We start from the raw sequence: 20,502 nt of genomic DNA on the forward strand, positions 1-20,502 counted from the left end.
ATAAACACGTGAGTTTTAACAGCAATAATCTCTCTCTCTCTCTCTCTCTCTCTCTCTCTCTCTCTCTCTCTCTCTCTCTCACCCTCTCCTCCACCAACAGAACTCAACAACGACCACCACCACCCCGACCACCATGCCTCTGACTCCTCCTACGTGGGCGTCCTGCGTGGGTGACGGAGAACAGGGCATGTGGGCGGTGTTGACGGCGCTTAAGAAATACCCACAAAGGTCAAGGACGAGAGACGATGACGGACACTATACTAACGGTGGAGTGTGAGGTGAACGTGTCGTGTACCACCCTCAAGGAGCAGCCCGGAGCTACGATAGTGTCGCCCATCTTACTGTCGCTTAGTGGCGTCGCGGGTCAGTAGAGAGAGAGAGAGAGAGATTCATGGGTCAGTCGTGAGAGATTCATTTATAAGTAGAGAGAGAGACAGAAAGATACACATACATACATACATACATACATACATACATACATACATACATACAGACAGACAGACAGGTAGGATGCAATACAGTCAATTACACAACACACCTGGTGGCTGTCAACAAAACACTACAACACATCACCACAAATTATATATGTCGTACCATAGCCCCACGCATATATTACTGTCAGGTGAGCTCTCTCTCTCTCTCTGGATGGGTGGGAGGCGGAGGGAGGATGGTAGATGTGAGGATAGTGTGGGAGGTGAGGATTAGGGGTGTAAAAGGGGAAGGGAAGGGGAAGGGGAAGGGAGGGTAGTGTGAAAGAGGTGGGAATTTGGAGTGGTGTGTGTGTGTGTGTGTGTGTGTGTGTGTGTGTGTGTGTGTGTGTGTGGTGTGTGTGTGTGTGTTTGTACGTGTGTGAGATGAAATTAACCCTATAACTATGAACTCAAGTTGTACACACACACACACACATACACACACACACCTGTAATTAACATGTACACGTGTTATGCCCCAACAGGACAGATCTGGGCACTGTATTACCTGTACACCAGCACCCGGCCGCAACACTCCCGTACTGTGTTCTTTGTGTTGCTAAGTACACTCATCTGGACCGATCTGGCGGGTAAGTCATCACCACCACACCTGCTCTAGTGGCATACCTCCATCACTCCTGGGTCGGCGGGGTGAGTCTCTCTCTCTCTCTCTCTCTCTCTCTCTCTCTCTCTCTCTCTCTCTCTCTCTCTCTCGTTACGTTTATCTATCTGTCTAAAATCTGTCTATCTTCCCTTCAGTATCATTTTGCTTCTGTTTTTGTCTGTCTGTCTGTCTGTCTTTCTGTCTGTCTGTCTGTCTATACCTTACTCCACCACCCCAACTGATGCTTCCCTTCATTAACTCACATATATAATATCAGTTTGGTTAATTTGCATATAAATCAATGCATAAGGCACACCGTCATTATCAACTAATTAGCATATCAATTATTTATCCATTTACCTGTACATTTACCTGTCTATAAAATAATTACCGATCAATCTATATCACAGTTACCTGTGTACCATCGTCAATTAATGTGTCTATTCACCTGTGACTCACCTAATCACCCCCATAATCACCTGTACCCACCATCTAATCACCTGTATCTACCTGTAACCATCACCGAATCACCAATCCATCTCTCTACTCACCTGTACCCACCATCTAATCACCTGTATCTACCTGTAACCATCACCTAATCACCAATCCACCCCCATAATCACCTTGTATCTACCTGTAACCATCACCTAATCACCACTCCCATCTCTCTCACCTTTGGACAGGTACCCATGTGTAATTTCCACGGGTTTTCTATGATGCTGGTCAGCTTAGTCACCCACCTTCTCGTCTCTACCATGGCCGTCGAGAGGTTTATTGGCATCAGGCATGGCTACTTCTACAACAAGAACATCACCCCGACGAGAACTAAGTACGTGTTGTCTTGTACGTGATTGGTTGTTGTGCGTGGTGTATGGTCCGTGGGTTATTGTGTAGGTATTGTATTGTATTGTGTGTCCGTGGTGGGGAGTGTGTGTGTGTGTTTGTGATCGTGTTTGTAGCGTAATTGTGTGATCGTATTTGATCGTGTCTGTGGATGATTGTGATTGTGTTATGATCATGTCCGTGGGTCACTAAGTCCGTACTTGATCAATGTCCCTATATAATCCTATCATCCTTCCACATCCTTCCTAATCCTATAATCCTACGCTTCTTATCCTAGACCTCCCTGAGTCGTGGTCTTCTATACAACATTGTTATCCAGTCCATGCGGCAGCTTCTCATGTTGATTCTGATTCATGTAAATATTTCGCCCTCTGATTATAGCCATCAAATCCTGTCTCGGCACACACACAAACACACACACACACACATACACATACATAAATACATACATAAACACATACATACACCTCATACATACACAGTCCCCTCCCACACCCTACATCTCCCCCTCCCCCCCACCCTACACATCTCCCCCCACCCTTGAGAAGTGCTGAGTCTGTAAGCTGTAAACATTTTATGGTCAGTGGTCAGTATAGGGAGTGTGTTGTGGTACGTCTTGTCTTGTACGTCTGTCTGCCTGTCTACTGTCTGTCTGCCTGTCTACTGTCTGTCCACTGTCTGTCTCTTTCTCTCTCTTATGCACTTTATCAATGCATCTACAATATTATTAAAGAATGAATCCTCTCTCTCTCTCTCTCTCTCTCTCTTGTTTGACCTGCTGTTTTGACCTGCTGTTTCAATCAGTTTCCCCCACGCTGTTCCTCCTAACAGGATGTTCAAACGGCATCACTAATGGTCTAGTATTGAAAACCGTGAAGTCATATGACCACACACACACCATACACCTCCCCCATGACACATCCTCGCTGGCACCTCCCCATGACACATCCTGGCTGGCACCTCCCCATGACACATCCCCGCTGGCACATCCCATGACACATCCTCGCTGGCACCTCCCATGACACATCCTAGCTGGCACCTCCCATGACACATCTGGCACTCCCATGACACATCCCCGCTGGCACCTCCCGTGACACATCCTCGCTGGCGCCTCCCATGACCACATCCTAGCTGGCACCTCCCCATGGCCACATCCTCTGCTGGCACCTCCCGACACATCCCGCTGGCACCTCCCCATGACACATCCCTGGCACCTCCCATGGCCACACCTCCATAACCTCTCCTCATGGCTCCAATAGGGATGTGGCTGTTCTCTCGGTGCTGTACTATGCTGTTATATGCTGTGTTCCTCCCTCCTTCCTCCTTCAGAACACTCCTGCTGGGGATGTGGCTGTTCTCCGTACTGTACTCTGCTGTTATATGCTGTGTTCCCTCCTCCCTCCTCCTTCAGAACACTCCTGCTGGGGATGTGGCTGTTCTCAGTGCTGTACTATGCTGTTATATGCTGTGTTCCCTCCCTCCCTCCTCCTTCAGAACACTCCTGCTGGGGATGTGGCTGTTCTCATTGTTGTACTCTGCTGTTATATGCTGTGTTCCCTCCCTCCTCCTCCTTCAGAACACTCCTGCTGGGGATGTGGCTGTTCTCAGTGCTGTACTATGCTGTTACATGCTGTGTTTCCTCCTCCCTCCTCCTTCAGAACACTCCTGCTGGGGATGGCTGTTCTCGGTACTGTACTGTGCGCTGCCGCTGTTCGGGGTAGGCCAGTACGCCCTCCAGTACCCGGGGTCATGGTGTTACCTCAACATCCACGTCACCGGGGCCTCACCACTCCACCACGTCCTCTACACCAACGTCTTCGGCTTTTTCACCATCGTCTGCCTCGTCATCATGGTCATCTGCAACGTCGTCGTCATCAGTTGAGTCTTGTTCCTCTCATTATCCAGCACAGGTTATTGAGTGTCATGTTACATCAAAACCCCATATAGTGTCATAACCTTATCCCCCACCACCCTCCTCTCTCTCTCTCTCCCCTCCGTCCCTCCCTCACTCTCTCTCTCTCACCACAGCAACGTTACTGTGTCTGCGGCTGTGTAGGGAGAATGCTGTCGGTCGGCGCTGTGTGCACCTCATCGGTCGTCCCGCCAGAGGGAGCTGGAGATGCAGATGGTCATTGTCCTGGTGGTGATCACAGTGGTGTTTGTCCTCTCCTGGTCACCTATTGATGTGAGTCTTCCTCCGTATGTCTTCCTCACTGTGTCTTCCTCACTGTGTCTTCCTCACTGTGTCTTCCTCACTGTGTCTTCCCTCTCATCTCTCTCCGGTTACTCAAAGTGTCTTACTCCGTCATCCTCAACCGATTCTCTCTCATCCTCTCACACACCTGGTTGACTCTCCCACACACACACCTGGCATTATATCTCACACCTATCTCACACACCTGACTGTATCTCCCCCACACACCAATCTCACTCTCTTACTCACACACACACACACACACACCAATCTCTCTCTCTCTCTCTCTCTCTCTTCTCTCTCTCTCTCTCTCTCACCGTCTCTCTCTCTCTCCCCCAGTTACGACTCTTCATCAACCAGATACGACCCCAGCCGACCACTACCAAGATCTGGTCGCCGTCCGTCTCACCTCCATCAACCAGATCGTCGACCCGTGGGTGTACATCATCTGTAGGAAGGTCTGTCTGTCTGTCTGTCTGTCTGTCTGTCTGTCTGTCTACTTTAATCTGTGTTTGTGTGTATGTATCTGTGTACGTTGGTCTTTGTTTGTGTATGTCTGTGTGTTTGTTTGTCTGGGTGTCTGTATGTGTATGTCTGTGTACGTCTGTCTGTGTTTGTATGTACTGTATGTATATCTGTGTGTGTGTGTGTGTGTGTGTGTGTGTGTGTGTGTGTGTGCGTGTGTGTGTGTGTGTGTGTATCCACCTGAGTTGTGTGTATGTATCTGTTAATCTAACGTAAACTAACCTAACCTAACCCAACCCAACCTAACTTAACCTAACCTAATCCAGCCTGTTACCCTGCACAGGTGTGGAATAGTAAAGTCTTGGTTAATTAAACAATCCATTAACCTGTGGGAAAAAAAAACAATTGCCAGGAATTACTTCTCTCGGGGTAAATAATTCTGTTTTATTTGTTGTATTAACGGGGTGAATTAGTTGATATTTTGAGGTGCAACACGGTTCTAACCTCTCTCTCTCTCTCTCTCTCTCTCTCTCTCACACACAGGTATTCATGATGAGGGCGTGGCGGTGGGTGCGTCTGTCGCTGCTGGGAACGCGTCTCATTGGTCGAGAGTCGTCCACAAACCAGACTACCTCCCACAAGAAGCTGACCAATCATGTACTCCACAGGGACCCCTTCAGGAAGCTACAGTACAGGACGTCTTTCATAGGTCAGTTACAGGTCCTCATTCATAGGTGAGTTACAGGTCCTCATTCATAGGTGAGTTACAGGTCCTCATTCATAGGTCAGTTACAGGTTCTCATTCACAGGTCAGTTACAGGTCCTCATTCATAGGACAGTTACAGGTCCTCATTCATAGGTCAGTTACAGGTTCTCATTCATAGGTGAGTTACAGGTCTCATTCATAGGTCAGTTACAGGTTCTCATTCATAGGTGAGTTACAGGTCCTCATTCTGGGTGATTACAGGTTCTCATTCATAGGTGAGTTACAGGTCCTTTAAAGTGAGTTCAGGTCAGTCTGGTCAGTTACAGGTCCTCATTCATAGGTCAGTTACAGGTTCTCATTCATAGGTGAGTTACAGGTCCTCATTCATAGGTCAGTTACAGGTCCTCATTCATAAGTGAGTTACAGGTCCTCATTCATAAGTGAGTTACAGGTCCTCATTCATAGGTGAGTTACAGGTCCTCATTCATAGGTCAGTAAGGTTAAAGTGAGTTACAGGTCCTTCATAGGTGTGGGTCCTCATTCATAGGTAACATACAGTACAGGACGTCAATCACAGGTTAAGAAATACCGATTATCATAACTTCAGTATTTTGTAACACTAAAAAAAATTCTCATTAGTTAAATTAATAAAAAAAAAAGTAGAATCGGTAGTAAGATTTTTTTTAAAGATTTGTTTATGAATTAATTGAAGATATTTTATTAAGAGGATAAAACTGAGAGGAAGTTAATGGTTCTGTTTTGGTTTAATGAGGAAAGGAGTGTGGTAGGAGACACAGAAACAGCCCAGATAGACCCAAATAAAACACACACACACACACACACACACACACACACACACACACACATTAATCCCCACATCCACCCATCCATCACCCTCCCCTTACACCCCCATCAGGAGACGCAGAAGGTGTAGAAGACGAGGTAGTTGTGGTGACGAGAGAAGGCATAGCGGTGGCAATGGAGACAGGAGAGGAGAAAGAAGACCGCCTCACAGCACCACCACAACACCACCTCCCCACTACCCAAGGACACCACCACCACGCTGACGAAGGAGATGATGGAGGGGAAGGAACTGGTGGAGATCTTCAAGGATTCCGGCACGGGCTCCAATAACAACACCCCGTCCACACACTGTAGTGATTCAGGAACAGCGGCGGCGGCGACCCCTTACTCACACAACTGCGACCCGGCTTGTCATGGTAAGGTGGTTGGTTCTTCTTCTTCTTCTTCTTCTTCTCTTGACCCCTCTTCCTTCTTCTTTCTTTCTTCTTTTCTTCTTCTTCTTCACCTTTCTCCCTCTCTTCTTTTCATGTTCCTCCATCCCTTCTTCACCCTCTTCTCTACGTCTTTTTCCTTCACTTCTTCTTATTATTATCTTTTCCCTCTCCCTTCTTCATCATCATCACCCAACTCCAACCACCTCCTCCAGCACCCCCATTTCCTCTTCCTCCTCCTTGAATACGTAATCCTGTGGCCGGGATGGTCTGTGCACCCAATGTTCACCTGACACGACTGCTAATGAGTGTTTTCTTCCTTTACCTGTAGTGTGGTGCTTCAGGTGATATGTCCTCTTTTGTTTTATTCCTACGAGTTTGTTGTTATTGTTGTAATTGGCGTTGTTGTAGTAGTTGTTATTGGCGTTGTTGTTATTGTAGTTGTTATTGGCCTCTCAGTTAATAAATAAAAAATTAATTCTTATTCGTTCATAAATTATTTGTAAATCTCTTTATATATATTTTCGTAATATATTTTATTTTTATCATTCCTTCCTCTATTATTCACCTTCATTATTCTATCATCTTTTATTGAGTTTCTGTCTTAATTTATTCCTTATTTTATCTTTATTTACATATTCCTTATTTATCATTTATTAATCTTGGGTTTATATTTTTTTAATCACTGGTATATTTTGAATAATAATGAGTAACTAAGACTCGGTATATGACCTGCAGCAGTGTGTCCTCCCTCCACCACACTGAAGGCGTATACTAGTTAGCGAGAAGGGCGGCGGGGGAGGCGGAGGAAAGGGCAGTGTGGCAACGTAAGGGAAAACATATCGTACTGCTCAATGAATTCTATTTTACCTGTAACTACTGTCAATAATGCAGGTAATTATTGGTATTATTATTATTAGTGTTGTTATTGTTGCTGTAGTTATTAGTATTGTTATTATTGTTATTGTTATTATTATTATTATTATTATTATTATTATTATTATTATTATTATTATTATTATTATTTACGGTGTTTATTATTCACTCTGATGGTTTGGTTCGCGTGAAAATTAAGCACCTCAAAACTTATTTCACCTGGTGATTGAACTTCTTAATGCTACCTGTGGGTGTGGCTAGGTGAGGTTGGGTTAGGTTAGGTTAAGGTGTGAAATAAGCTGTGGATGCCAACATTTCACGTGATCCGATGATTTAAAGTTGTAAACCAAACAAGAATAACAACCTTGGTGCCGGAGACTGATCGTACGCCTGGCAACAACAAATAAATTCTCAGCAAGTTGACCAGTCGATAACTCAAGAACGACGTGTATTAAGCTGTCCGACGCACCCAAAATAATACCGTTTCACACCAGGGTTATTTTTTTTACAAACTATCAATTGACTTTCCTATGAAATATCCCTCAATAAAACAGGAACAAAATGGCTGTTCCAGAGTCACCGACGTCGCATATTTTCCTGATAAACGCCCGAGGGGGGGGGAGGGGGGTTGGGGACATCTACCATCACCATAAAACTCTGACGTGAAGTAAACAAAAAAACGAAAAAAATATCAAAAGTAAAAGGAAAAAAATATAAATCTGATACGAGACGAAATATTAAAACAATTACTGGGAACTGCATCAAAGAAAACGTAATTAAATGCCATAACTCAGCACAGGGGGTGACTCATATAGACTATAACGAGACGGTAAAAATGATGCTACAAGTTCATTGTCTCTGTGATAGGACATATTGCCAGGTGTCATCTGCTGAACACCTGCCCCCCTCCCCCGTCCTGTTTACTGGAGGTAATATACACCTTTAATTTGTCTGTGTGTGTGTGTGTGTGTGTGTGTGTGTGTGTGTGTGTGTGTGTGTAAGGGGGGGAGGAGGTGACAGTAAAGGGGAGGGAGGAGAGGTGACCGGCCCCACCTGTCTATGTGACCCAGATGTGCTGTGGTGATTTACGGCGGTGACCTGAGGGGACGACCACTCACCCAACACCCTCCCTGATGACCACACACACAGTACCTACCTTCATAAAACACAGAAGAACCAGCCATGAACTTAACTAAAGACTACTGTATACTACTACTACTACTACTACTACTACTACTACTATTTTGATGTAACCAATGTACTAAATTACACTTAATCGTAAGCCAACAAGAATTAATGATAGACGGTCGGACCAAAGGCCAGCCTGTGTTAACCCTTCCTCTGCAACGATGAAAAAGGAAGTCTGAAATTTTACAGACACAGTTGGGTTATAAATCTATTCACCTTGAAGGGGATCTAATTACATGAATAATGTAATTTCTTCCTAGCATGTGGGATGTTCCTACCTGTGTTAATTGTTAGTGTTCCTCCTCCTGCAGGTATAGTGTTCCTGCCTGTGTTAATTGTTAGTGTTCCTCCTCCTGCAGGTATAGTGTTCCTGCCTGTGTTAATTGTTAGTGTTCCTCCTCCTGCAGGTATAGTGTTCCTGCCTGTGTTAATTATAATAATGCTCCTCTACCAGCAGGTGAGGCGCTCATACCTGTGTTACCTACGAGTGTTTCTCCCCCATCAGGAGCGGGGGAGCGCACACTGGGGAGCCTGAATGTGGTGCCCATACCTGTGTTCACCTCAAGCAGTATCGAGTGGAGGCGCTGGGGGAGCCACGCCACCACCCACGCCTGCCCCCACGCCTCAAGAGGATCACCTCGTCCGCCTCCGCCCGCGATGCCTCAACCACCAGGCCGCCCTCATACGCCCTCCACCCAGACGGTCAGTCCATCACCCACGCTGACGTCTCCTGTTAACTCTCATACATTATTCACCAACAATGAGCGCCACTGCTGCCAGAAGCGTGACGAACGATCGTCTGACGTACTTTACCTGTCATTATGAGAGTGAGAGGAGCGCCAGACGTTGTTGATTTCTTGTGGCGGCGCAGTTAATGTTTCAAACTTACTGGTAGCTCTGGGGGTTTTCAGTAGCTAATATACTATTAAGTTTATACATTTTAATATAGAGTGTGATGTTTGTTTATATATACTTGAAGACAGAATTTAGGGGTTAATCACTGATGACCTTGTAACAGCTTGAGCCCCCCAGTTAGGTTAAGTTAGGTTAAATCTGATAATAATTACATACTTTGTATTTGTCTGTGTAGATCATATGCGTGGTCCTGACCTGACTTGACCTGATTCCCATTACCTTACCTAACCAAACCTGGGGAGTTCTCGGGCAGCGTGTCTATAGCGGTCTGAGAGATATAGCTTATGTTCACTATCAGCAGGAGAACAGATTATCTTAGGCTCTGCTATTCTATCTCATCAAACTAACAGGTGTACGCACAATAGGTAAGCCAGACAACACCTCACCTCCGCTTCACACACACAGGTCGAGGCAGACTGGTGGCGAGGGTCACCTACGGTCGCCGACACTCGTGGTGCTGCACTCAGGACGGCCTCGAAGCCAAGCACTACCGCACCCAGAGCACCCAGACCTTCACCCACTACCAGGAGGAACCCCGCGTCTCCTGCTGCTACTACCACCACCACCACCACCACCACCACCAACGACGCCAGCGGGACGACTACACCTCCCACGTCCGCCATGACCACGACCAGAATCTAAGGAACCACTCCCAACGACACCCAGGAGACGACCACGCCCTCTACCACCACAACGACCTCAGTCCAAGCTACCACGGTCTCCTGACACCTGATTATCCCCACCACGGGCAGCAGCAGCACCTGGACGTGTACAACAACGAACAAGACGACTCGGTGTTCATAATGGCCAACGACTTCACCCCTTTAAACCACGACACAGATCTGACCCCCGATAAAAAAACTAACAGCGTGTTCAGCTTCATGCGTCGAACAAGCACCCCGAAGCATCGAGACCCCGAGGACGTGTATCAGTAACTCTCTGAGGCAACGACACACACTGCTTCGGATCAAACAATACAGGGTGTCTCAGAAAATGTATACCCACGGCCTTAATAGATTTCCATACCAATCGCATGAATTTTTTTCTATGACAAAATCAACAATACCTTCACTACTTAATCCTGTATATGAGCGAAACTTTACGAAACCAAGTAACCGAAACAGAGGTGAAACATTTAAATAAAAATCGCAAAAATAAAAACTTCCCCAAATAGTCAAATTTGCCCTTCTGATACACAACAATGTACAGTATAACATTAATTTTAGTCTCCAGAGAACCGCGACACCTTGAACAAAAATCACACTTCATTTACCTTCTACAACAATCTTCAAACTTGAATGAGTAATTAAATTCAAGGTTACTGAAAGACTCTTTGACGAACAACAGATGACGCGACAAGAGACAACATCAAAAAAGGTGAAAATTCTTCACTGTGTCGCTCAAGTTCGAAGCGTCTCAGAAACTCACTGCTGAAAAAAAGTTGTTTCTCGCTGTCGGAACTTAAGCATTTACAATAATTTCACGGACAGTAAAAGGCATAAAAATATACGTGTATATATATAAATTAGTACCATTGTGTTAGCTTATGTTTATGTATTAATTAAATGTGTTGCAACAATATGTGTTTGTGAACCGGATTACAGAAGACTGGGTTCGAAGCTTCATTCCTGAGGTTCATTATGACATGTGTTCAATCTTTACTGTCTGAAGATAAAAATTAATGGGGAAATGTTGCCAGACCATTGTGCTGTACGCCTCATTGTTGTGTCAGTGTTACCAGATAATTGTACACTTCTTAGCTGTTACGCTGTTACTAGATGATTGTTACAGTGGTGCCAAATCATGACGCACCTTAGATCTATCATTACACTTAAGGTCATGACAGTGTTACCAAACAGTGTAACCCAGCTTATGACAATAATGACAACACCCTAGGCCTATGACAAAGTTACCATAGAGCGACACACCCAAGGCCTATAACAATGTCACCAGAAAATCACAAATCTTACCCCTATAAAATCGTTACCAGATAAAGACACATCCTAAGCCTATGACAATGTTACCAGACAATGAAAAACTGGAGCCTATGACAATGTTACTGTACCGGATAATAACACACCTTTAACCTCCTCACATAGGGAAGGGGTCAGGTGTAATTAAGAACTGTGCCAGAGCAGGTGATGACCCACCCTGCGTGATTAAGGTGTAAATGTGGAGCTAAAACACAAAATTTAATCAAGGTTTTTTTTTCTTTCATTGACAAGGGGAGACTTACAGAGAATAAAACCTAAACCAGCTTAGTGTTAAAACTGGATAAAATCTACGGTGTTGACTCGACGATTTTCATTATGTAGTTTTCTTGATTAACCTTCAGTAAGACGAAAAAACAATTAGTTTCTCCATAAAAACAAAAAAACAAAATTACAACACTGTGTCTTTTACTTCACCTCACATTCCCTTATTTCCATCTGATTTAAAAATAAGACTCCCTTATTTTCACCCAATTTCGAAATTTTGAATAATATGCCACGCTTATTATAACCCAATTACTCTTAATATAACCCAATTACGCTTATTATAACCCAATTACGCTTAATATAACCCAATTACGCTTATTATAACCCAATTACGCTTATTATAACCCAATTACGCTTATTATAACCCAATTACGCTTATTATAACCCAATTACGCTTATTATAACCCAATTTCGATTTTGTTTAGTATATAACAAAATCCCGGTACTTGTGATTAATTATAACTTCACTGAATAGAATTAATTTTTTTTTCAATTTTACCCCAAATATCGAAATTGTGTGATTAATAAACTAAATTAATAAACATGAGGGAATTATTGGAATAAAGATTGAAAAAGACAGCGAGAGAGAGAGACAGAGAGAGAGAGAGAGAGAGAGAGAGACAGAGACAATAAATCAACAACAGTGCATATGAGAGAACTTGGCAACACTGAACAACAACAAAAAATACCACAACTTGCCTAATAAACTTACTAAGTTGGGTGAGGGAGGAAGAGACTGGATCCTATTCCCGAGAGATAAGACATTAACTGGCAACTCAAGTTATTCCCAGACGTTATACCGGCCAGTGTTAAGATGAATACAAGTTTCCTTACATGATTTTTACACACACACACACACACACACACACACACACAGAGAGAGAGAGAGACCCAATCCCTTTAATTGCGTTCTCATGTCTGGATCATTAAAAAACAAACAAAAAAACATTAAAACAGCAAATGTATCTTATTAATACTACAGTCTCAGCTCCATTCTGCCTCCATACCACCCAACCTCACCTCTTTAACGAGCCTCCAGCCTAAAGTCACGCCATTAGCTTGCCTCCTCACGTCGCCATTAACAAGGAAACAAAAATTAACGCACCAAACTTTAAAAAAAAAAAATCTGGATCGAGAATTATGTTTTAAAAAAGGTGGTCATGATTTTGGCGCGTCGAAATATTCCGCGAATTATGATGACTCGTGAATATTTGACCGGGTTAATATTTAGCGTTGGAGTGTCTGGCGTTATGTAGAGCTAGTTAACATTAGACTAATTTAATGTTATGAAAATGATGCCGAGTTGTTGGAAGTTTGGGTCGTAATAATTTAGTGTGAAGTGAGGTAAAGAGTATGACTGGTTGGTGGTGGATAATGATAATAATAATAATAATAATAATAATAATAATAATAATAATAATAATAATAATAATAATAATAATAATAATAATAATAATAATAATAATAAAATTAACATATTTAACCAGCTTATATCCATTTCTAAGACATATAGAGCCATTTTTACCCAACCATCCCTATATCTTGAGCCATAAAAAGAAATTTCTCCCTATACTGAACCAATCATTAGCCATAACAAATGTCTCGCCATATTGAGCCATTTTAAGACCCACTCACGCCATTGTCCAACCAGTCTGCTCCCTACATCACTACTATCCCCTAACACGGACCCCCTATGTCTTTATATAAGTAGCCATCGTTGCCAGAATATCCGGGGTAATCAATAGACGGTCTCATACGCCGATGGTAATTATCGTTTATCGCCACCATCATCACCCTCCTCCTGTCGCGGCCACCCTATTATGGTTATCGTACCTTAACGGGTTATTGTTAAACCTCCTGTACTTGTCCTACCTCGAAGAAGAAAAGGCTTTTACTGTATTTGTATTTATCAGCTAAATAAAAAAGAACTGTTTGGATATTGAAACAGTTTATTTATTCGAAAAAATACAGAGTGAATAATAATAACATCATTGACACTTCTCATTGTTATGTTACCGTTACTATATGTGTAAATAAAATATATTCCTGTTATTAATTACATGCGATGAAACTAATAATTTATGTATAATTACTGCAGGTGAGCTCACACGCCAGCCAGGTATTGTGATGAGTCAGTGTGATGTTAATAAGCAGGTAAATAGGTGAATCTCTACTGGGTTATAATCCGGCTATTGTATTTTACCATCAATATACAACAACAACAACAACAACTTTATATGTCAAGTTTTACTCCAGTTATTAAGATTATTAATTTAACACTAGAAATGCTATCGTCTAATGAGTAGTTACATTGTGGTCTACTGAAGCTTGTCGATCATTAGAGGTTAATTATGTGTTGTGTGTGTGTGTGTGTGTGTGTGTGTGTGTGTGTGTGTGTGTGTGTGTGTGTGTGTGTGTGTGGACCCTTCCACGATTGATACAAAACTGACAATATTAATTTAACCCAAAATACAAAAAAAAAAAAATGAAGAACAGTATGGGGTGGACCTGATGAATTAGGGCCCAGTGGTGTAAACAAGGGGGGAGGGAGGGACAAGAACACAACAACATAATGATGAAAACTCGGGCTAAACACCAGGTGAGATCTCCTCGTTCTCCACCACCCACGACCACCCGCCCACGTACACCTATCTATCATCACAGCCACCCACGACCACCCGCCCGTACACACCTATCTATCATCACAGCCACCCATGACCACCCGCCCACGTGTCTGTCTATCATCCAGCCACCCACGACCACCCGCCCACGTACACCTATCTATCATCACAGCCACCCGACCACCCGCCCACGTACATCTGTCTATCATCACAGCCACCCGACCACCCGCCCACGTACATCTGTCTATCACCACAGCCACCCGACCACCCGCCCACGTACACCTGTCTATCATCACAGCCACCCGACCACCCGCCCACGTACACCTATCTATCATCACAGCCACCGACCACCGCCCACGTACACCTATCTATCATCACAGCCACCCACGACCACCCGCCCACGTACACCTATCTATCATCACAGCCACCCACGACCACCCACGTACACCTATCTATCATCACAGCCACCACGACCACCCGCCCACGTACACCTGTCTATCATCGCCACCCACGACCAACCGCCCACGTACACCTGTCCACCCTTCTGTAGATGCTGTAACATGAAGCTTCACTCCATGTTTCCCTCTGTGTTGTTTTTAGTAATGAAAGCTTCTGGTTAATTGGCTCTACACACTCCCCAGTATTACCGTATGCAATCTATGTCCTCTCATCTTTGTGTTGTTATTAATCTTTGGCTCCTATATATTCCTTCAATAAACCCTACGTTATTATTATTCACTACACACACACACACACACACACACACACACACACACACACACACACCTGTAATACACCATGAACCTTCAGGTGTGGTCACAGTCTGCCCCTGCAACAACTCTGAGCCAAGTCTGACTAACGATGGTTGAGTTATAGCGCCGGCAACAAGTGAGAAAATGCACTATATGCTAATTAGGTAGCGGACACCTAATTTGCATATCTTGACATCTAAAGCCCCGCAACTCTTTTATCCAGGTGAAGGCAGACTCACCTTCCATACCCCCACTTTTACAACTAGCTGGTCCGGTGATGGCTGAGCTGTCGCATTAAATACGCACACACACACACACACACACACACACACACACACACACACACACACACACACACACACACACACACAGAAAACCCCTCACACCCACATGCATAAGTGAACTCCAACACACTTGTATATATAACCTGAAACTCCCCCCCTCCTACACACTGGAATCCCCCCACACACACACATACATACATACATAGTACCCCCCACACACATACATACATACATACGTACCCTCACACACATACATACAGTACCCCACACACACACACATACATGTACAGTACCCCCCACACACACATACATACATACAGTACCCCCCCACACACACACATACACACATACGGTACCATGGTGGACCAGACCGTGTTGGCGAGTGTTGTGCAGAGTAAATCTTAATCTTCTGTGTTAGTCAGTTTATAGCCAACACCTACAGTCATGTTGGGGGGTTAGGAAGGTAGGGGGTAGGGAGAGGGGGTAGGGGGGGTGGAGTAAGGGGATAGTGAGATTATACACTCTAGGTCCCACAAGCTCGACGGCAGTGGGGATACAGCTCACTGAACACCTAGGCTCCGATACTGCATTCGCTCGTCTTCATTTACCAAACTGCAACGTCAGGTACCCGTTCACATTAGACTGGGGGACAAACACAGGCAAAACGCGGTAATTGAACCCAGGACCCGTCGCCTGCCACCTCATTATGGTAATCAGCTGGCCATAAATGTATAAAAATAGCTGCGGATAATGTAGCGTCCATCAGCAACCACAGCTAAACTCATGTAGCGTCCGTCAGCAGCCACAGCTAAACTCATGTAGCCTCCACCAGCAGCCAGCTAAACTCATGTAGCCTCCTCCAGCAGCCACAGCTAAACTCATGTAGCCTCCACCAGCAGCCACAGCTAAACTCATGTAGCCTCCACCAGCAGCCACAGCTAAACTCATGTAGCCTCCTCCAGCAGCCACAGCTAAACTCATGTAGCGTCCATCAGCAGCCACAGCTAAGCTCATGTAGCCTCCACCAGCAGCCACATAAGCTCATGTAGCGTCCATCAGCAGCCACAACTCATGTAGCGTCCACCAGCAGCCACAGCTAAACTCATGTAGCGTCCATCAGCAGCACAGCTAAACTCATGTAGCCTCCACCAGCAGCCACAGCTAGCTCATGTAGCCTCCACCAGCAGCCACAGCTAAACTCATGTAGCGTCCATCAGCAGGCACAGCTAAACTCATGTAGCCTCCACCAGCAGCCACAGCTAAACTCATGTAGCGTCCACCAGCAGCCACAGCTAAACTCATGTAGCCTCCATCAGCAGCCACAGCTAAGCTCATGTAGCGTCCATCAGCAGCCACAGCTAAACTCATGTAGCATCCATCAGCAGCCACAGCTAAACTCATGTAGCCTCCACCAGCAGCCACAGCTAACTCATGCGTATATATACTCCCAAACACTCGGTAAACATTAAAACATTATCTAATTGTTTCAACATTTCAAAGATACATTTTTTTAAGAATATATCAGAGTATATATTAATCTCTGTGATATAAACCAATAAAAAACCCGTCTTAATCCCGTCATAAACCGTCATAAACCCGTCATAAATCCAGGAAATTCTTAACAGTTCGAGATAAAATAAAACAGGAAAGGATGATGATGGTAGTAGTGGTGGTGATGGTGACGATAGTAGTGGTGGTGACGATAGTAGTGGTGGTTACGATAGTAGTGGTGGTGACGATAGTGGCAGAGTGATATAATTCACCTCGGCGTAAAAGACTACCTATTGATTTCCCCCGGATATCCCAGACAGCAACAGCAACAACAACAACAACAACAACAACAACAACAACAAGACTCTCACTACACACACCGTCAATATTCGCCCAAAACACCTGGACTGAAAATTACACCTTCCGTTTTATCCTCACCTTTCAATTAATTTACCGACCCATTATCACCATCATATTATACTCACCTGTTGCAAATTACCCAAACTCAATTTATAACCTGAGGAATTGTCACGGGAATACTGGAATAGGTACGTGGAATAGGTACGTGGAATAGGTAAGTGGAATAGGTACGTGCAATAGGTTCGTGGAGGTAGTGGGTTTTATAGGTCATGGATGCAGATAGGTTATACAAGAGGTGATGTGTGGGAAGGCCTCAGGAATAGAGAAGACACACACACACACACACACACACACACACACACAAACATTATCCAGAGAAAATGTGAAAATAAGGAGGACATTATTGTTGTTCCTGCGGTGTTTGTTCACAATGGTATGTTTACGTGTAACAGCTGATCGGTGTGTTTACCTTTAACAGCTGACTCACGAGGATCTTACCTTTAATCTGTTTGTTTCATTCTTTGAGAGGGTGTGTATTTGTTTGTTTGTTTGGAGGGGGTGTTTGTTTACTTGGAAGGTGTACTGTTTGTTTATGTACTTGTTTATTAACTTACAAAATCACTGAGCATTCACCTTTGCATTACATAAACAAGATTGAACAAGTTACTTCAGTGTGTTCATCGCGTCTCTCTGTTAGTCCTGAAAATATTGAACGATTTAGGAACCCTTGAGAAACTTTCCTTTTGAGTGGGGAGGAAGGGAGGGAGGAGGGAGGGAATGAGGAGGTGGTGAGGGAGGAGGAGAGATAACGCCTGGTGACCACATGTAACACAATCTAATAACAGGACGGTGTCTTTACGCTGGTGGTCGCCGCCATAACTCCAGGGATTTAGTGTCCAACCTTCGATAACACTGTCCAAGTATGGATGAGTGACGTCACACAGATCTCAGCAGTGACGCCACAGATCCGGGTAGTGACGTCATGACCTTGAAGGAGGAGACAGTGACGTCATGACCTAGAGGAGGCCGGTGAGGCAAAGACGTCACAATGTAAACAAACCAACGTGTCTAAACGCTCATCAGCTGTACCTTATCCCTGTATCCTATCACTGTATCCTGTCACCGTATCCTGCATTTGTATCACGTGTATCCTGTAACCGCATCCTCCATCTGGTGTTGTAAGCTGACGACACGACACTGGTAGCAATATTTGTCTGAGCGGACGAGTGTAAATATGACTTTGTTTACACGACAGTCATTGTTGGTGGGTGGGGGTGGGTGTAAACAGTGTGAGTGAGGGAGAGAGAAGACGTGTTGGAGGAGGGAGAGGTGGAGGACGAGGGAGGTAGAGACAGTGGAGGAAAAGGAGAATATGTGAAGAGAATAAGAAAAGGGGTAAAGGAGAGAGAGAAAGAGAGAGAGAGAGAGTAGTGATGAAAGAGAAAAAAGAAGATGGAGGAGAAGGATGACGAGGAGGAAGATGAATGAGAAATAAAATTAGGAAATAGAAGGAGATGAGGAGAGAAGAGGAGTGGATAAGGAGGAGGAGAAGGAAGAAGAGAGAAATGTGATATAATTGAACAAGGAAGGGAAATTGGTACAGAAAGGATTAATGGTAGGAAGGGGGGAAGAACGAAGAGGAGAAAGTGTAGATGGTGTAATTAATGATGGAAGAGAAGGGGGAAGAGAGAGAGAGAGATCTTGCAATTTCTGCTCTCTCTCTCTCTCTCTCTCTCTCTCTCTCTCTCTCTCTCTCTCTCTGTCTCTCTCTCTCTCTTTCTCCCACTCACTCTATCTCTCTCCCACTCACTCTCTCTCTCTTTGTCTTCCCACTTTCCATATACAAACATATTCTCCAGAGATTTCCATACCATTACGGACCTTCTTCTCTCTCTCTCTCTCTCTCTCTCTCTCACCATACCAACACCACCACACCATATCATCACCATCACCACCACATCACCACCACACATCACCTCCCCTCGGCTCCAGTAACACAACATTCAGGAGTTGCAAGACAATAGTTAAGGCGGCACCACAAATACGACAACTTTCACAAACGCTTCAGATAACTTCACCTCCACCAACTTCTAGGAACCAGCTGACCATCACACACTGGGTCCCTCAAGTCCAACCAGCTGACCATCACACACTGGGTCCCTCAAGTCCAACCAGCTGACGGGACAAAGAGTAAACAAAATGCGGATACAAGACCCCATAGACTATCACGAACGCACACAACTTTAGATTGGATTTCCACGAACGCAAGCTATTTAGACTGAGAAATTGTTTATGTGTTGTCAAGTCAATCGAGAGAAAATGGGGGTACGGGGAAGGATGGAAGGGGAGGGAGGGAGGGAAGGGAGGGAGGGAAGGGAGAGGTCATTTTCAGCAACCGGTCGCACAACTCCTTACAGATGGTAGTGCTCCGACATCTCATTTTCACTGTTATTAAACCGGATCTTGTGTGTGTGTGTGTGGCAGGGAGGAGAATAATGAGAGAGAGAGAGAGGGGGCTGTATTCAGTGACCTTGTAGCCATTGACGAGGAGAGTGGTAATGGCGAGCAGAGACAAGCAGACAAACAGACAGAGCAGACAGACAGAAGCAGAAGCAAGACAGACACACCAGCGGGCACAATTACAGAGAGAGAGAGGTTGTATTACCTCACAAGGACCACCAACAACATGGTTAGATGCGAGGGGGGGGAGGGGGGAAGTCTCAACACCTTTCTCCTGCACATCTCCACCTGTCAGGGAAGAGGAGGAGGAAGCCAGGGACCCGTGTTAGTCCACTGTCACTCACTCACTCATAATCACACACAAATGAACATAGACACAGTTATATACACAATTAATGAACAAACATAACAAGAAATAAAAAAAAAAATAAAATTCATTATAAACGTTTCCAAATTCTCATAAACAATAAGATTTGGTAAAAAACAATGGAAATTGATAATGAGGTGACGCACAGGTGAGGCGCAGGTGAGGCACAGGTGACGCACAGGTGAGGGGAACCAAAACAAGATAATGATGTCGGTATTTACGGAGGACAGGTAATGATTAGAGATTGTTCTTACCTTCCTGATTGAAACTAATTACCTGAGCCCTACCTTAATATACCCTGACGATGTTGTGGTACTTCTCTTACACACACACACACACACACATACACACACACACACACACACACACACACACACACACACACGAAATTACCATGTGAAAATCCGACAGAC

General features: G+C 44.5%; 1 protein-coding gene and 3 long non-coding RNA genes across 4 annotated transcripts; all 4 read left to right on the forward strand.

The window, feature by feature from the left end:
* Positions 1–225: 225 nt before the first annotated feature.
* Positions 226–3,466, forward strand: LOC121857855. Its single transcript, XR_006087284.1, has 4 exons — positions 226–363; positions 956–1,121; positions 1,758–1,903; positions 3,247–3,466. It is a non-coding gene; the product is annotated as an uncharacterized LOC121857855 (long non-coding RNA).
* Positions 3,467–3,581: 115 nt separating this feature from the next.
* Positions 3,582–4,482, forward strand: LOC121857851. The gene is made up of 3 exons (XR_006087282.1): positions 3,582–3,794; positions 3,946–4,102; positions 4,451–4,482. It is a non-coding gene; the product is annotated as an uncharacterized LOC121857851 (long non-coding RNA).
* LOC121857852 lies at positions 4,477–7,306 on the forward strand. Its single transcript, XR_006087283.1, has 4 exons — positions 4,477–4,569; positions 5,120–5,285; positions 6,199–6,502; positions 7,256–7,306. It is a non-coding gene; the product is annotated as an uncharacterized LOC121857852 (long non-coding RNA).
* A 325-nt stretch (positions 7,307–7,631) lies between these two features.
* LOC121857853 lies at positions 7,632–11,075 on the forward strand. Its single transcript, XM_042354109.1, has 3 exons — positions 7,632–7,654; positions 9,087–9,283; positions 9,902–11,075. Exons 1-3 carry the CDS (start codon positions 7,632–7,634, stop codon positions 10,429–10,431), a joined length of 750 nt encoding a protein of 249 aa, XP_042210043.1. The 3' UTR covers positions 10,432–11,075.
* The last annotated feature ends 9,427 nt before the right edge of the window (positions 11,076–20,502 follow it).

This window comes from Homarus americanus, unplaced genomic scaffold (assembly GCF_018991925.1).
Source record: "Homarus americanus isolate GMGI-L3 unplaced genomic scaffold, GMGI_Hamer_2.0 scaffold18215, whole genome shotgun sequence".
Taxonomy (NCBI): Eukaryota; Metazoa; Arthropoda; class Malacostraca; order Decapoda; family Nephropidae; genus Homarus; species Homarus americanus.

Coding starts and splice junctions, on each gene's coding strand:
- LOC121857853 (XM_042354109.1), top strand. CDS start 7,632: ATGCTACCTGTGGGTGTGGCTAG. Junction 7,655..9,086: donor CTACCTGTGGGTGTGGCTAG/GTGAGGTTGGGT, acceptor CTCCCCCATCAG/GAGCGGGGGAGCGCACACTG. Junction 9,284..9,901: donor ATACGCCCTCCACCCAGACG/GTCAGTCCATCA, acceptor TCACACACACAG/GTCGAGGCAGACTGGTGGCG.